Below are 17,040 nucleotides of genomic sequence, written 5' to 3'. Positions count from 1 at the left end.
TGGTTTTGAGGCTGTGTGTAAGAACGAGTAGCCAATGATTCTGCTTTCTTTCCATTTCACTGAATACGTGCAAAGTGCAAAGATATTCTTGTTATTATCAATAAAAAAAATCTATGTGCACATGTGGCCTAGATGTTAAAAGTACAAGGAGAGCATGGGTGTATTAGTGTGCTTTGTCAAGAAGGCAGCTTTTTCCATGGGCATTAGGGTCATGGCAGATCTATTTCAGGAAAGTTTTCCCATGTCTTTTCTGCAACTCCCAAACTCAGTGCCCTGAATCTTTGGGACTGAACTGAATAACTCCTCCTATTTCATTTCTTCCTGCTTCTCCTTTATTCTGTTCACCAATTCAGCAATCCATACAGTACATGGAGGACGGCTGGAGAAGCTTCTCGGTTCATCCTCTAAAAATGTGTAATTTCCCTTTCTGAGATTTAAATTGCTCGATAAATTATTGCTTCTGTTAAAATGGAGCCAGGAAATCCCTCCTAATGTCATTTTTGGTAAAAAGAGATATGTAATTCACTAGCACATGCGAGGATCAGCGCTTTGCTTAATCAGTCATTTCTGAACATTTGGAAGCCACTCATAGACTCCCTCCCTGTAGAGAGTATTAATTTATCGTCAGAGGGATTTTCTTTCTTGACCTGAAAACCTTCAGGGTGGAATACTGCACAGCCTTGTTTTGTTGTTTTATCTTCACTATTTATGTATGATGTGCTGTATGATGTGATACTTCTTTCACAGTATTTAAAAAATAATAAAATTGTTTGTGAAAAAAATAAGGAGGCTTTACTGCATTGAATCAAACATATTTAATTTAGTCCACAAAAGCTTTTGTGTTCCAAAACCCAAAATGTTCACATACAATCACAACAGAGTTTTACAAAATATTTTTTACAAGAAACAAACAAAGCAGCAAAAGACTACAAGTTTTCGTATTTGAAAGAACACAGCAGTGTTCAGATGTCAAATCTAACTCGTCATGGTGATGATGTCTTTACAGATGGCTCTGATGGCAGTCTGAGTCAGTGATGTTTTGGCGGCTTTTTGTCCCTTATGCTTGGCTCTGGTCACCAATCTGACATGAGACAGGAACAGCTCTGCTGACGTGGCTCCACTCCACAGCTCATTAATGTAGAGCGACAACAGAAACAGGCCTGCTTCTGGAAAGGAGGAAACAAGAAGCTTCATTAATATACACTTCAACAGCCATCTTCCTTAAGGACACTCTCACAGGATTATCTGTCTTTTTCCAAATATTGACAGAGAAAAAATTAACATGTATCTATGCTTCTGTTTTTAATATTTTAGTTGGTGTTCTTTGTACTGCATGAGTCAAATAAGGTTAATAATTTAAGACCATTAAAAAATATCTAAATTATCCTTATCTGGTAAGCATATCCTCGGTGACAGTCATGCCTGAGAGCCAGTCAAAATCAAGTTTCTTCCATGTTTATTGGAAATGTGCTCTGTAATTAATGAGATTTCTGCTAATGTGTTTAGCAACACAGCTGAATTGTTTAGTATAAGCGCCATCATCACATTTGATGCGAATGATAATAAATGTTGAAAAACACAATGTCTTTATCCACTTTCACAGTCCACTAATGAAAAGGAAAATAAATGTTTTTTTAAAAAAGTTATCTATCTTAAAAAAGGAAAAGAAAGAAAAAAAAATCAACCTGCACCTGGATCTGTACCAAAATGCACATATTGATAATCAGTTATGGTGGGACACTGATATATAATATTTTTTGTATGCACGTGAGCAGTCACAAACAGAGACTGAATGAGGCAGCAGGCTCTTACCATGTCTTGACTGATCATGTGTGGCTTCTGGCAGGCAGGCAGAGACCACTGCCTGATGCAGCTCTGGAAGGTGGCCTTGGGCCTCTAGCAGGCATACCATAATGTTGGTAAATAGCTGGATGGTTTCCACTCTTGCTGAAATGCTGGAGTGACTCTGATCTTCAAAGGCCTGATGGTGGAGTCGAAGGAGGTCAGCTTTCAAGCCGGGATCGAGTAACACAACATCCACAATTTCTCTGTGTTTTATCACAGCCTTTTTGACCCAGCACAAAAATTCCTTTGCTCTTTTTTCATCATATGAGTCCTCCACCAAGCACCTAAGGGACCACTTGGTGAGCAGGTGCGCAGTATCACCAGCCAACCGACTGGGAACCAGTTTGTGTGGAGCCTGCTGGGGTTCAGCGCTGGGAAACACAGGCTCCCAGTGAACAAAGACACTGCCAAGGTAAGATTTACATTCTCTCAGGAGGCTGTCTTCTTGTTTTTCATTCTCAGCATCCTCTGCCAGGTTGTCTTTTGGCACACGGGCCTTGGAAAAGGAACTTTTACCTCGGGTCTTATCCTTCCCCATCCCTGAGGAGGAAGACGAACAAAACTGTTTATGCCATTAAGGAAACAAGGAATGATTTAGACGCTGTGAAACAGAACAAAGATCTAAATTGTCCACTGCCTGTAATGGAAACCGATGACAGAGGCCAGCATGTCATGCCATCACATGTAACAATGTTTTTAAGCTTCATTTCTATTAATTTCCCCACAGAGAAGAGAACACAGGGTCAGCCAGAGAGCAGCCACCCTGGAGCAGGTATTGACTGGAGCTGGTCTTGTTACCGTCTTGCAGGGTGCAAACTTTCGAACGTGGGCTTGGCTTCATTGTTAGCCTGAAAGCCTAATATTAAATAGGAGTCATAATTTGTGGGAATAAATGTTTTTTTTGGCTGTGTTTTTTCTGTTTAACTGTTCAGATGCCTCATGGGGTCAACAGAGCAGGGCTTAAACAGAAGGGGATTAATTGCAAACCAAGACTTGCTGCCTGGATATAAATTAGAAATTAGAAAACATAGTTTTTCAATCTGCAGTATCTGCAATCTATAGTTAGCAAGTTATGTAATTATTGAAGTCACACAAAAGACCTGTTTGAGCAACAGTGTAGACAAAATAACTAATTAATGAAAAACATTAATTTTGTGGTAATTAAACCTCAACTACAAACAACCCATTATGTCCAACCACTGCAGCAACATTAATAACAGTACAAGTGTACAACCATGACAACATTTGTAGCTTTGTTTACAGCTTCTCAGTGTTATCGAATTTGTTGAACGATATGCTTAATGGCACTCACCCAGCAATTCCTTCATTTTGTGTTTTGTAGACAAGGCTTGTATTTGGCTAAGGAGCGCTGTGTTGCGGGACAGGGAGGCCCAGCAGAGAAGCAGAGCCAGGACTTCGGTACAAGAGAGAGGCTGCGGGTGGAGTGTTAGCCGGTCAGCCTCTCTGTTTAAAGTGAGAGCTGTCCCACGATGCTGCAGTATGGAGCAAAGAGTCTGCAGAAACAGGCTGAGCTGAGCGGCCTTCACACACAACCTGACAGGAGGAGATCAAAGAAACACTGACGTCCTTGACCAAAAGACAGTTGACATTTATTACATATGGTTTCGGCAAACATCTTGAATTTGTCAGCAGCACAGCGTATGATTAAAAGGTTTTGGGTCAAGGACCTGAAGAGTTTTACCTGAGGTGTCTGCTGATAGTTGTTGCCACACACAGGAATTCACTGATGAGTGGAAGTGGGAGACACTTCACTGAGCTCTGAGGTTTCTCCTCTGTAGAGGAGGAGGAGGAGGAGGTAGTCTTGGCTCCATCCACCTGCTTCTCCTTCTGCCCAAGGTTAGTAAACCACAGCACATGGAGCAGATCTATGATGGCACTCAGCAGCTGCTGGTCTAGATTCCTGAGGAGGATAATAAGTAAGTATAGACTAAGAAAGAAGTAAGAAAATATGAAACTGACTGAAGAGATTACTATAGTAATATAAATGATAATATCAAAATAAAGAGCAAAAATTAAGACTGGGCATTATTCTCAAGCTTACCTTTTTTCAAGCACCTGTATTATCCAGCACAGGAGCCCACAGCTCTTGGTGAGGTTATAAGCTGCTCTGGTCACGCGGGCGGCCTGGCATAACACCCTGATAATGTGTGCCTAAAGAGAGACACGTGGAATAAATGCACATTAGACAGAACTCTATTGATTTGTTTTTCGTATGAAGTGCATGTCAGTCTGTTAGTATTCATGTTTAATGTCAAACTGTTCTGGTCTGAATTTATCCCTCTCCTCACAGACTGTCATGACTTGACTGCTAATGTTTTGCATCACTGAGATTCCAACACTGTACCTGGCAGCGTTCATCGCACAGGGGGCTGCTGCTGAAGCCTAAAAGGCTCTGAAAGATGCCTTGTTTGTCACATAATTCATAGCAGTACACATCACTTATCCCGTCCTCCAGCACACTCAAGATCCACTCACGTTCTGTTCTGTGCTGCAGGAAAAAAACAGACAAATCCGTCATGGTTCCTCACGGTTAACACGTCAGAAAAACAGATAACATGAGTCTAAAAAAAGGCCTGAGCTTCGCAAAAACAAACAGATGAAGGTTAGATGCTGTTGACACAAGCAGTGTTTATTTGGCCTGTCATTTGTTTTTTTTTTCGAGGGTAGAATGCACCAATCATGATTAATCACTTGCAGTACAAGAAAACAATGTTTTCAGTGTATCTATGTTTCATTACCTCCAAGTCAAAGCCGTAGAATAGCTTAAAGAACTCAGGGACTCTTCTGAAGTCCAAACTCTGATGAGACAGCAGGAACCGGTTTAACACCACATACATGTGGTCCTCTGAAAAATCAAGAAAAACAAGGAAAAAGGTCAAAGATCCTGTCGGCAAACTTGGTTATGCAGCAGACAACAGTAAAATAAATACCAGAGATAGCTAGGAGATACAGCTACAACAAATAGAGCAAACAAAAAAGATTTCAATTTCAACGTGCTGAGCTTCTTATTGGTTTAAAACAGTCTCAATGTGTTACACACCAGGTTTGAGCATCAGCTGAGCCACTTTGGTGATGTAAGTGGTCAGGACAAATGGAAGTCTTTGATTCTGCTGTTGGATTCCATTCTTCACCATGTCCATCAAGTACAGCAGCTATGTGATGAAAACGAGCTGATCAGTGTTTGTAGAGGAGACTGTCATATTTAAATACTCACACACCACCTCCCCAACACTTTACCTGTCTCCTCTCTCTGAATCGAGCACCCTCCAGGTGTTGGTAGAAACAGCTCAGCACGTGACACGCTGCCGCTCTCATTTTTGGATCATAGCTGCTTAGAGCCATCACCGTCACTCCGAGGGCATGGCTGGATACAAACTTGGGGCAGTCAATGACGCACTCTATCAGACAGGAAAGGGGGAAAATGTAAGAATAACAAAGCAGTGATAACCTTAACTGGTTAGGGGCAATGACAACAGCAACTGAATATACGGACCTGGCTGCAGTATCGTGCTGAACAGAGGCAGAAGAAAACAGGGATCATACAAATTCCCAAGGTCCTTTACTGCATTGCTACTGTACAGCAGCTCCTTACCATCCTATTACAGAAGAAATAGATATAAAAGGTCTATCCAAATAACAAAAAGCTAATTTTCTCACTTATCCCTTTAGATCTGCAGCCACTCGATCACAAAGCATTGAAAAAAAATGCATCAAACATTTTCCTCTGTGGACTTATAACACATTCTGCATGCATATCACCAGAGGAATTTGAGAAAACAAGGTAACCTCTGATTTTAATGCTGTTCTGGAAAGTAAATCTGAAATAAAATGTCAACCTGCAGGATGACTCTGCGTTGTTGGGGAAAGTGTGCAATAGTTTGGAGCATCTTGTCGGTTTTCAGCAGGGCCAACAGGTCGTCTGAGCTCGCCTGCTTCCACAGAGAAGCTCCCAGGCTTTTTCTGGTCTTGTGGTGCTCCACCGCTGCGGGGCCCCACAAGAAGGATCTGCAGTGGAAAACACACATTCAGTTTTTGCAAATAACAAGCCTACTTGTTGCATGTACAGCTTACATGTATGAAGGAACTTACTGAAATTTCAGCAGACTGACATTGTTTCGTTCATATTCCTGAAGAAGCAGTAATAGTTTCTGGTCTGCAAACCAAAACAAGATGTAAGAGGGAGGAAAGATAACAAACACACATGAAAAAAAAAACTCACTTTTCCCGTTTTACCTGAAGTACTCAGTGTAACTCCATATGCTCCCAAAAGTACAACAAAGTGATTGATGTTACAGACTGCTGGGCATTTCTTCACCAAACAGAGAAGAAGAGACACTAATGCTTCTGAAATGACAACAAAATAAGAATAAAATAGAGTTGAAGGATAAAGCTTGAGGTGTGTAATTTCAGATTTTTCCTCATTCTATTCTGCTCCATACGTACCTTTAGCCTGACATGTGCTAAGCTCTTCACTGGCGTCCAACATGGTGGGCAGGAACAGAGAATGGCTGCTGGTCATCATGTGAAGGGTAGATAAAGGTATCAGATCCTTCTGGACTTCACTGCTGCTGTACATCAGTTCCAACAGGTTACTCAGTGTGTCCAGAAAGTGATGATCTCTGTAGCGATATCTAAAGGAGACGACTGTCTTTCAGGTCATTGATTAAAAACAATAATCTGATGTGTTGCTCCTGAACCGACATCTGACAGAGAGGATGTAGACGAACATCTTACTTCAGTCCATTCTTGACAAAACTGTTCCATTCAGATGCACTGACGTCTTCAGCTGACGTCTGTGGAAAGGGGATAAATTATGAAATGCATGAGGTAAAAACAAAACATGTATGTGTGAGGAACATCAACCCACCAGGAGTCGTTGTAGTCTTTCCAGGATGCTCTTCTCCTGCTCTGACGAGGAAGCAGTCTGATCCTTACAGTGACTGTAAGCGGCAATGAGACACCTGAGGGCAGCATTGGTGACAGACTTCCTCCAGGTTTCTTGTTCTTCTGGGCAATCAGCCACTTTATCAGTGATAACATCTACTAGTTGCCATCTGGAAGAGAAAACAGCATTTAGCGAACAACTTGTGATACTGATCATTTATTTATAGCATTAAGACTTCAGTAATACCTTTCAAAACTGTCCACTTTTTGAAGAGCACTGGGAAGCTTGTTAATCAGGTCCCTGGTGTCCTTGATGTTTGCAGAGAGCTTGATCAGGCTGGCAACTGTTCCAGCAAGCTGGGCTCCAGAGTCCTCTGTCAGGTTTCCCAAAACACTTTGGGACAATTTTCCAAGCAGCGCTTGCTTCAAGGCCTTTAAGACTTCTTTTTGCACTATAAAAACACAGCAAATGAGCATAGCTAAATTTATGTACAAGTGATAATGTGAGAAAAAAGAGTGACATAAATCCTGTGTGCTTTAAGACAATAGAGAGCTTATTTTAGAACAAACCATCACTGGGCTTGGCCGGATCCTCTCTACTTGCCACCTGTAGGTAAGTGTTAATTAGCGGAAGGAATGTTTCTGTGTGGTCTGAGAGCTTCTCCATGTTTGCTGGCTCGAGGCACCACACCTCAAAGCAGAGGCGGTGTGTGGAGCAGTTCTGCAGCAGCAGAGAGCTGATGGCCTGAGTGTCTGGGTGAGGCCACTGAAGGCAGTGTAGCAGCACTTTTGTGTGGATGAGCTTGGCGGTGCCTGGCTCACTCGACAGAGTGTGCAGCAGGAAGGCCTCCAGCGCAGGGCTGGAGCAGGACAGCAGCAGGGTCCCCAGGCCGTGGATGTGCGCCTGAGACAGAAAGATGCTGTGGTCCTGGGATGAGTTAGCTTTAGCCTCTGTGAGGATCTGCACTGCTGCATGACCGTAGACACTAAGCTCAGCTTGTGTGCCCTTACTGCTGGAGGAGATTAGGCTCTCCTGGGGGAGGAGTAGCAACTTGGAGACCACCTCCCTCAGACTACAAAAGTCCATGTAGCTGTGCAGAGACAGGAGGGCCTGGAAAGCTCTGGACTGTTTTGTTGCTGCCTGGGAGCCCTTCTCTATCAGTTCTTTGAGCACAGCTTTCTCTACAGCACTCATGTAGCTACAAATAAACTCCAGGTGACCCAGATCACGGAGAGTGGGGGCGCTGGTCTTCAGTAACGCCAGAATGTCATCATTCAGCTGAGCACACATGCGCTTTAGTCTGACCGGGTTCAGCGTGTGAGGAGGCAAAGCTGCCAGCTCCAGAGCCAGAAACCACTGCTCCAAACATGGATGCTTGAAGATGGAGCCAAGTGCAGAAAGAAGGATCTAAACACAGAGGGTGCCAATATTAGAATCAGCAATTCTAAAAATAGCAGTATTAAACTTGATAATATTGTCCAAGGGTTGAAGAAGAAAAAAAATCCATCAAATAAAAGTCACTATAAAAGCTGAATTTATTCCCAACCTGCTCTTTATTTGCTTCTACTGTGGACGGCTGGTTGATTTCCAGGAAGAGGTCTGATCCTTCTTGGGAGTTCTCGGCTGCTGGCTCAGGGTTTGTGGTCTCCTGAAAGCCTTGTAACTTGGTCAACAAATCCTGGAGTATTCCCATTAATATCTTCAGAAGGGCAGTTCCTGTGTCTTTGGAGAACTGTGCAGAAGGAAACGATGTGTTGTGTATGTTTTTAACTTAGTAACTGTAGCAACTGTGAAGCGTCTTTTGTGTTCTTACCGTGCCAAAGTTTTCCACTGCTGATTTTATGTAGAGTAAGACCTGCTTGATTGCTACTGGAAACTCAGCCATCAACATGGAAGCTAGAGTTCCTTCCACATTATTCCTGAGGGCGTCCTCGAGCAAAGCGCTCACTCCTTGGCTATACGCAGTTTTCATCAGTGCAGTGAATGAAGTGGGTGTTGACAATCCCGCTGAATGGCATTCAGAGGACTTGAACTGCAAGAAGAATGATCCGTTATGTTCTACATAAATAAATGAGAAGTACGCCACCCTTTCAGGTAAAGAAACTCTTGTTCCATTAAAAACTGACCAGCTCTTCCCGGCACTGTGGTGGGAGCCATGTGGAGTAATACTGATGAAGATGTATGATGGAGGGATGAGGAGAAGCAGAGAGCTCTGAGGACACGAGCTCTTTATCATACTGCAGCAGAGCCAGACAGAGGGGGAGCGGCTCTCTCTGACAGTGCAACACATCTGAAAGCACCGCAGACAAGTACTCAAATATCATCCCTGAGGAAAGAAAAGACGAGACTGGTTAACATCACATAAATAGTTTTGAAATGAGTACAGAGAAAACAAGCGGTTAATTAGCATTTTACTATTAGTCCTAATTAAGGTAGACAAGCTTCACCTTTGTCTGCTGGCAGCTTGTTTCGGGCCTCCAGGGCAGCAGGTACCACGACACTGAAGGGGAAAGTCTGGATAATGAGGTCTTCACTCAGAGATGGCCCGAACTCCTCCATCTCACTTTCATTCCCCTCCATAATGACATCCAGCATGTCTATGACATCTAGAAGACAGAGTCAGACACCTCAGATTGTAAAATAAGTTTCACAGTCATGCTTACAGCGGGAAGATGAATTAACTTCACCACTTTCTCTTGACTGCGGTCTTTCAATGCTCACCATCGATGTGTGAGACTGGGATACTGGCAGCGTCGCCGTCCTGGCTGCTCAGGTTGCTTTGCAGATAAGCTGCCTCCTGGACCAGGCTGGCGACCTTATCTGTGTATGTGTGAGAATTGCACACAAGCTTCACCAACACCTGGAGTAAGAGACCATGAGTTTACTCTCAATTATAACTGTAGTCATGATCGAAAATGTCTTATTTTGTTGAAACAAAGATGTGACGCAGATGGGCTCACCCTCTCTAAGAACTGGATGACAGCCTCGTGTTGGTCTGGCTCTACTCTGGTCAGCTGGTCGAGCCAGAGCTCAAGCTCATTCCAGGTGTACTCAAACACCCCACTGTCCTTAAGCACCTGGAAACGAGGCAGGAAATACAAAACAGCCGTTAGTTTTTTTTTTTCCCCCTAAGACTGAGTTTCAGTTCTACTGCTGGAAGAAATTTGGTGAAGTTTACATGAAACTTTTGGAGTTAAATATTAATGTAGAGACTTCTGCATATGCTGCTCTCATTTCATAATATGTACTTTTACCACAGAATCATTATGCATGAGGCTCTTTCAAATATATGGAAGCTACTTTTCTTAACTGTGAATGCTGAACTGCTCCCTGATGTAGCTGAAGAACTGCTAACATCCCCTCTGGAAATGATGCTGTGCCATCAGATGAAATAACACATTCTCCAAGGTGTACTTTTACTCTTGGCAACTACTGGGGGATGTGCTAACGTATTCAAAAAGTGCATTTGAGTTTTTCTTCTATTTATCTCAAGTTGATGAAGAGTCTTCCTAACATATAGAGAAAAAAACACTTCACACAAGTGAACTATAAAAACAATTATCAAGTCTCAGGTCTGCCTGGTTGGAAGATTTGAAGTTACTTAACATATCAATAAACTGCATCTATGTGTCTCATATATAGCACAAGCTGAAAGCAAAAGTAGAGAGGAAAAGAAGAAATGCTGCTTACTTTCAGAACCAGCATCCGGGTGGAGGTTTTCAGGTGGTTGCTGCTGCTGCTGACAAACATCTTGAGAAGCAGGTAAAGTACCGACTTCTCTCCAGATGTCGACTCTGTGTCTGCAACATCCTGGGAAGGAAAGCAATACGTATTAGAAACAATGCTGATTATAAAGCAACACCGTCCACCCAGAAAACACACGTCTAAGCCGTGAAATCAAACCAGCAGTGCAGCAGCTTCACCTGTATGCGGAACCAGGAGAACTTGCTTGCAGGGAGATCTAAGGCCAGCTGCAGTATCTGATACTGCAAAACTGGAGGAACTTCTTCCCTTATTCCCTTCTCTGACACAATCCCTGGAGAGGTGAAAAAAAAATAGTTGAAGAACCATTAGCATCATACTGGAAAAATTTAACTTCTATATGAACTCAATGATAAAAAAAATAAGCATCACCTTTTAAGAGCTTGCTGAAGTCAAATTTGCACTGGTTCACCAGATGTGGCACTACTTTCTGGTAAAGACATATGACCTGAAGAATCAGAGCCTTCAGCAGGATTACCTCAGCTGTCTCAGCAACTGCTCAACATAAAAAGAAACACAGTCAAGTGTCTTTGCTGGTCATCCCTGTTGTTTTACTGGACTGATTAGCATAAATAATACACATGCTCTGTAAATGTCAATACCTGGGATTTCGTTTTTATCATCTCTCTGTGCTGCACTCTCTTCAGTTTTGGTCTTTTTCTCTTCATCATCTGTCTTTTCTTTCTTGCTAAGAGACTGCCACTTTGCAACTATACTCGTCATATCGGGCAAAATCTGGAACAGAGAATGAAAAGTGGAGACTTGAGTTGTCTAACGGCGCATCATTACTGCTTGTGGGTATTAAGACAGCACTTTCCTGAGCTTACCTTGCTGAGCGTCTCCCTGTACTGCTGAACCAATTCCCCCATTGCATCAAGAGTGTACAGACCTGAGCTGTGGCACTTCTCCAAAAGGTACTCTATATTCTTATTGGCTCTTTTCAAGATGAAATTTATCATGGACAGAGTTGTGAGCTGCACTGCTGTGTTGGCTAGCTGTTCAAGACAAGAGGAGATATTTGGAAAATAAATGACAAAGTACTGCACATTTTTTAGTGTTTTGTTGTAATGCAGCTGCAGCACAGATGAATTTCTTCTTTCTGAATATCACTTACATTGAGGCCCTGTGTGAAGAAGGCCTTGTTGCAGACCGGGGGAAGAGATATCACCATCATCATGGAAAGCAGGCGAGGGAGAGGGATGACCTCAGAAGTCTGGAAGACTGTGGACATCTCTGGCTGGGCTTCATAGATCTGACAAATAAATTCAAATAGGATCATTATTTTTCAAAATAGACAAGCTAGACATAAGCCTCATAAAAATCAAATATACTAGCAAGCATTACCTTTTTAAGTAACTTCACATTGTCCTGCCAGGCACTTTTGGGCCGGGGGGTGTATGAATACTGAGTCTCCTGAAAGTATCTGGCCAGAATGTCGGGGCTAACTTTCAGCACATTCACCACCAGCTCCGCCACCAACCCATCCTCTGTGGCCTGCTTCAGCCCCACCAAGAACTGAAGCAGGACAATGTTACCAGGTCTGTAAAAAAGCAAAATCCTACGATCAGCCTGACGAGCTTCCAGAAGCGTACAAAGTAAACTTGACGCATTGATTACTTACCTGCCAGCCGTGCCAAAGCTAGCATCATGAAAGCTGATACCATGCTTACGAGAGCAGCACAGGTCAAGAAGGAAACTGTGCACAAGTTTGCGGACGGCAGATATCCCAGCATGCTCGGACTCCTCTTGCATCTTGGAGAAAATAAATAAAATTCAGATCTGCAGGTTGAAAAGCAAATCTGGATAACAGAGTCTTTGTTTCAACTGAAGAACTCACTGTGTGATCATCAGTGGTTGCATCCACGATCCCGTTCCACTTATACAGAGATGCTATGTTGGCCAACACGGCAGGTGTGAAAAAACGCACCTTCTGTGTTTTACTTAAGCCCTTGTTCAGTACAACCTGCGGCAAGACAAGCAACAACAAATATAATTATCAAATCCATAAATTTGAAAAGGAGAGTGTGACCTGCTGAGCACTTACTCTGGTCCTCAGTGTGGACAGAATCAGACTGACTATGGACATCCTGTCCTCCCTCACACCTGTGCTCAGGATCTCTGGCAGCAGTTCTGACACAGACCAAATGAACGTGTCATGCACAACACACATAAGAGCACACTGTGTATATTTTAATCCTTATCTAATCACTACCTTTGGTTTCTAATATTTGTCCGACTGCTGCATTATCTCCAGACACCAAAAACGACAGCGCAAACTGGATAAAAGCCATGCGAATGTCAGGTGCCCCCTGGAGAAATACAGAGAAGACTGTAAACATATGATACTGATCTCCACACGCTGAAAACTGAAAACCACAAATGCTGCAGAGCACCTTCTTATTCTTTCTCTTTGCCAGTCCAGACAGAGCTTTATTGATGTGAATGTGACTTAGGACCTCTCTGGCAGCTTCTGGACCCTGAGACACCAAGGCGGACAGGAGACCAAGGCACTGACGGACAAACCTGCGCACAACAGAACAGAGCAGCGGGGGTAAGTCGATGGAAAGGAATTTAATCGCCAACTCTTTTGAAAATCTACCAATGGTCATTTTTCAAGCAAAACTGTCAAACATTTGCAGGCTCCAGCTTTGCCAATGTCAGGATTTTATGCGATTCTTAGTCATTCATCATAGTAATAAAGAGACTTTGGGTTTTGGACTGTTGGTTGAACAAAAGAAGCAGAATGAGTGTTTTTCACAATTTCTTGACATTTTATAGATGAAACGATCAATCAGCACACTGATTGATGGTGAAAATAATGGTTAGTTGCAACCCTACAACAGAAAACACAACATTAGGGCTATGAGCAGGAGGCAAATATTAAACTGCTGAGGACTGACATTTGGTGAGCTGATTTACACCAACCTGTGATTTTCTGAATGGAAAGATCCCTGCAGAAGTTTCATGTAGCTTGAAACAGTCTTTTTCACAATGGCATTGCCAACCATGTTGAAATGGGACAGGTCACTGGCTGTCCTCAGAAGGATCATCTCCAGGCTCTCAAAGATCAGCATCATCTGGACAGAGGAGAGATCTGATTAGGACTTGACCTGGTAAAGAACAGGCAGTGAGTCCCATCCACTGAGGAAACCAGCTCACCTCACTCTCCACATGCTTTTCTCCCTCCAGCAGTTTGAATATTTCGGCACACTCCAGGGATATTTTAATATAACCTTCAACCACATCGTACAGGTCCGAGCATGGCAGCTTCTTGGCGGTGGATATGAATGTCCGCAGTCCTGCAGGCGATTAAAAGTAAGAATGAACCAGAGCAGAGGAGCAGAGCCCTGCAGATACTACGGCAAGAAAGATGGTGGTCAAATACTGACTGCACAAAACTGGATGAATGAACGATTAATGAATGGATGAATCGCTAATATGGCTTGGTGTCAGTTATGACAGGCGTGTGTAAAAAATCTCTACATATACCCTCACCCTTCATGGCTGTGCTGGGCTCCTTCAGCATGGCTTTAAAAGTGGTCCCATTGAACTCCGGAGCTTTCTCCTTTTTCCCCGGAGTGTTTGACTCCGCCGACTCTTCGCTGTGGCGCTTTCGACCCATTTTAATATGAGTAAAAACAGATATGAGTAACTTTTGGTTTTAATTAATCCCCTGCCATGAAAGTTCTGTCACAGTGTCCCACGTTGTGGTGTAAACAGACGGTTGTCCGGCGAAACTGTCATCCGGTCGGAAACATTTGCTGCTGAACTTAAGTTCCGCTTAGGCTGCTGCAAAGGAAACCTGCTCCTGCGCCACCCTTTACAGCCCTAAAGCTAAGGCTGCATCAGCCCTGCACAGATGATGTAGGTCTGGTAGGAAGTCTCACAAGAAGGCATTTATATTTTTATATGTATTATTTGTGCTTTATGCTCGAATGTTATGACAAATGAGCCTTTTTACACTGTATCAGAGATAACACCACTATTTTCTAGAAACCTGGAGTTTACTAAGTATTGAATAAATCTAGTTTATTTTTTAAGTTTTGACAAAACACATCCTGATCTAAGTGCAGTTTTTGGTTTGTACACTTCAGTTTTCAACATGCCTTGTTTTAGTTTTCACTCAATTACAGCATAATTTTGGGAAAACACACATTTTGCTGAAACCATGGAGACATAGTTGTGGTTGAGCTTTGTAGCTTATTTGAAGGGTGTGTGGTTTACAACCAAAGTGCAGCCTCTTCCCAACAAAACTTCTCAGGCACTGCCTTACCAATTCTCAAAGCTGATGTCAAAGTCCAGTTCAGTCCAGTTCAACGTTTGACTTTTCTCTAATGTAACATCCACTTTGTCATTTTGTCCTTCAGTAATCATTTATATGTCAGTTCTTCATGAAATGGGAAAATCAAGAAGCTCATCTGGCAAATGCACTCAATGCTGAATTAGAAAGTTTTGCTTTATAAAGCAGGCTGCATCATGTCGACGGCAGCTTTTCAAAGCGACGCACATCTGCTTTTAATGGTTGCTGTGAAAGACAATGATATTATTGAGTGGAGTGACCTTGGATGACGTAACACGCTTTTCCACTGTAAAAGGAATTGCAGAAAAAAAAAAAAAACCTGTGCAGTTTTGTGTTCTTTCAATAAATTTTCTCTTTCAGTTGTCATTCAGTTGGATGGCCTCCAGGGGTCACCTTTGCTTGGTTTGAGAACTTGGGAGGGCTGCACAAACTTTGCTTTGACTTGCAGGTAGATTGTTATACAGCAGCTGTCCAGATTTTTCAAGAAGCTCAAATAAGCAACATGATGCAATATGTTGTAAGTTGTAAGGTAGTTTATTGTGAGGGGCTTCCATATTCACTGTTTCAAGACAGAAGATCCACTGTGAGGCCGGGCCTGCAGGCAGTCTGCTATTGTTTTACTTGGGATTCTGGTGATTTTGATTACAGCTCGCTGTGCATGCTATAAAACACATCTGCCTGTGGTGCAGAAACCACCAGAAACTACTTTACAGAATTTTTAGAAATGAGGTCCTAAATTGGGCAAATATGGCTCCGCCTGTGATACAATGCAGTCAAAACTATCTGCAATATTACAGGGTGTAAACTGAAAAGCTCCTGCTAATATGCTGTTTACCAGACTGTTTTTGGGGACATACAGTGCAAGTAGATTGGAGCCCATTTATTAAATCCTAAACTCCTTAGTGTAATGGAGCTTTTAATGTTTGATTTTTGCTGATAGGGAAGAATGACACCCATACATGTCTTGTTTCAAGCCTCATGCTTAACCTGAAGGTGCACAAAATTCAATTGTGACATAATTCTTATAAAAAATTGATTGCTGAAACTTTATAGCCCAAAGGTTATGATGCAATTTAGCCAAAGTGTCAGTGGTAGCTCATTGACAGCTACTGACTGAACAGAATATTTAGTGAATGAATGCCTGCAAGGCATGGCAAAACAGATTCAAATATATCTTTAATCACAGCACGTAAAGAGAGAATTAAAAGGGAAAATGAGCAAAATATGATGCTGAAACTGAAATCTCTGAAATCATTCGTGCACAGCTAAAACTAGACAACATGACACTGGTAAATAATTTGACTTGACAGTCAAACCTGATGACAATGAGTCTGAATTTTTATGTTTTTCATACAAAAGCAGATTTTAAATTTATTTACAGCTGGTATCATAATTCCTGCTAATACCATCCCTGTAACTGTGTTTATACAATGAGAGATGTATTCTAATACCAATTATCATGTCTGGCTTACTCTTTGATCCTAGAATTGCAGAGATGTTCAGGTTGAACACATAATTTCTTTCATTTTGATGAATCGTCTAGTTCCTGCAGCTGTCCAGGGCGCCGCCCAGTCCCATAAATGAGGAACCCCCTGTCACCCACCACCTTCACCTGAGGTCTGGCTGAGAGGGACTTTGGGCCAAAACAAGCCTGACATGGCAGTAATTCCATATATTTTCCTGTATTTTTAAATGCATGACAACAGCAGAAAAAAATGACAGTAGCAAATTGACTTTCTGATCAGATTTCAGGGATTTTCGGAGCAGTTATGTTTGGTAATATGGGTTTACCCTTTGTTGATACACAGCAAGCTGGGATTTGTTTTCATAGTGAGTGCAGGATTATTTTGCAGGATTTTTGTTTATCTTACAATTTTTTCCTTGTCTTCTCAGAGTTTGGGCTGGGTCAGGAACTGTTACTCTTGTCTGTAAAAGGAGAAGGACATGTACACTCAACCCCGATGAAGGAAGAACATTTAAGCTGCTCATTACCAAAATGTCACCCTTTCTTAGGGGATGCTGTTCCTAGTAGTATGTCCACCCTGATGAGACTGGGGTCTGTCCAGTGTGTTAATGCTGTTGGATATATGCTCTAAACCCCAAGGCATGAGCATTCAATAACAATAAAGAAAAAAATCTCCCATGCTGCCTTGTTGGGAGCTGCTGCTGAAATGCTCTTGCAGTGGGACCAAGCTATGCTGGATGAGAGAGGAAGCAGGAGTGGCAC

The 17,040-nt window shown here is 42.5% G+C and overlaps 1 protein-coding gene across 1 annotated transcript; it reads right to left on the bottom strand.

The window, feature by feature from the left end:
- Positions 1 to 935: 935 nt before the first annotated feature.
- Positions 936 to 14,177, bottom strand: urb1 (URB1 ribosome biogenesis homolog). The gene is made up of 39 exons (XM_070971217.1): positions 14,009 to 14,177; positions 13,673 to 13,812; positions 13,439 to 13,590; positions 12,907 to 13,036; positions 12,726 to 12,822; positions 12,558 to 12,643; positions 12,351 to 12,476; positions 12,135 to 12,265; positions 11,858 to 12,053; positions 11,628 to 11,765; positions 11,341 to 11,508; positions 11,116 to 11,248; positions 10,886 to 11,008; positions 10,675 to 10,787; positions 10,442 to 10,561; positions 9,712 to 9,828; positions 9,473 to 9,611; positions 9,199 to 9,357; positions 8,878 to 9,077; positions 8,565 to 8,783; positions 8,298 to 8,483; positions 7,321 to 8,158; positions 6,998 to 7,202; positions 6,734 to 6,920; positions 6,601 to 6,659; positions 6,310 to 6,497; positions 6,100 to 6,210; positions 5,956 to 6,019; positions 5,703 to 5,871; positions 5,360 to 5,462; positions 5,104 to 5,264; positions 4,907 to 5,018; positions 4,605 to 4,711; positions 4,211 to 4,354; positions 3,908 to 4,017; positions 3,548 to 3,766; positions 3,158 to 3,399; positions 1,813 to 2,385; positions 936 to 1,166 (listed from the first exon to the last, which is right to left on the bottom strand). Exons 1-39 carry the CDS (start codon positions 14,133 to 14,135, stop codon positions 976 to 978), a joined length of 6,783 nt encoding a protein of 2,260 aa, XP_070827318.1. The 5' UTR covers positions 14,136 to 14,177; the 3' UTR covers positions 936 to 975.
- Positions 14,178 to 17,040: the final 2,863 nt, after the last annotated feature.

This window comes from Chaetodon trifascialis, chromosome 9, assembly GCF_039877785.1.
Source record: "Chaetodon trifascialis isolate fChaTrf1 chromosome 9, fChaTrf1.hap1, whole genome shotgun sequence".
NCBI classification, from domain to species: domain Eukaryota; kingdom Metazoa; phylum Chordata; class Actinopteri; order Chaetodontiformes; family Chaetodontidae; genus Chaetodon; species Chaetodon trifascialis.
Note: the sequence above shows the minus strand (reverse complement) of the source record. Positions and strands in the feature narration are given on the sequence as shown.

Bases quoted from the DNA above. Each gene is read 5' to 3' on its own strand.
- urb1 (XM_070971217.1), bottom strand. From the start codon at position 14,135: ATGGGTCGAAAGCGCCACAGCGAAGAGTCGGCGGAGTCAAACACTCCG. The intron at 11,766-11,857 runs GTAATGCTTGCT...TTTATTTGTCAG, and splicing joins ATGTGAAGTTACTTAAAAAG to ATCTATGAAGCCCAGCCAGA. The intron at 7,203-7,320 runs GTTTGTTCTAAA...GTGTTTTTATAG, and splicing joins TCCGGCCAAGCCCAGTGATG to TGCAAAAAGAAGTCTTAAAG.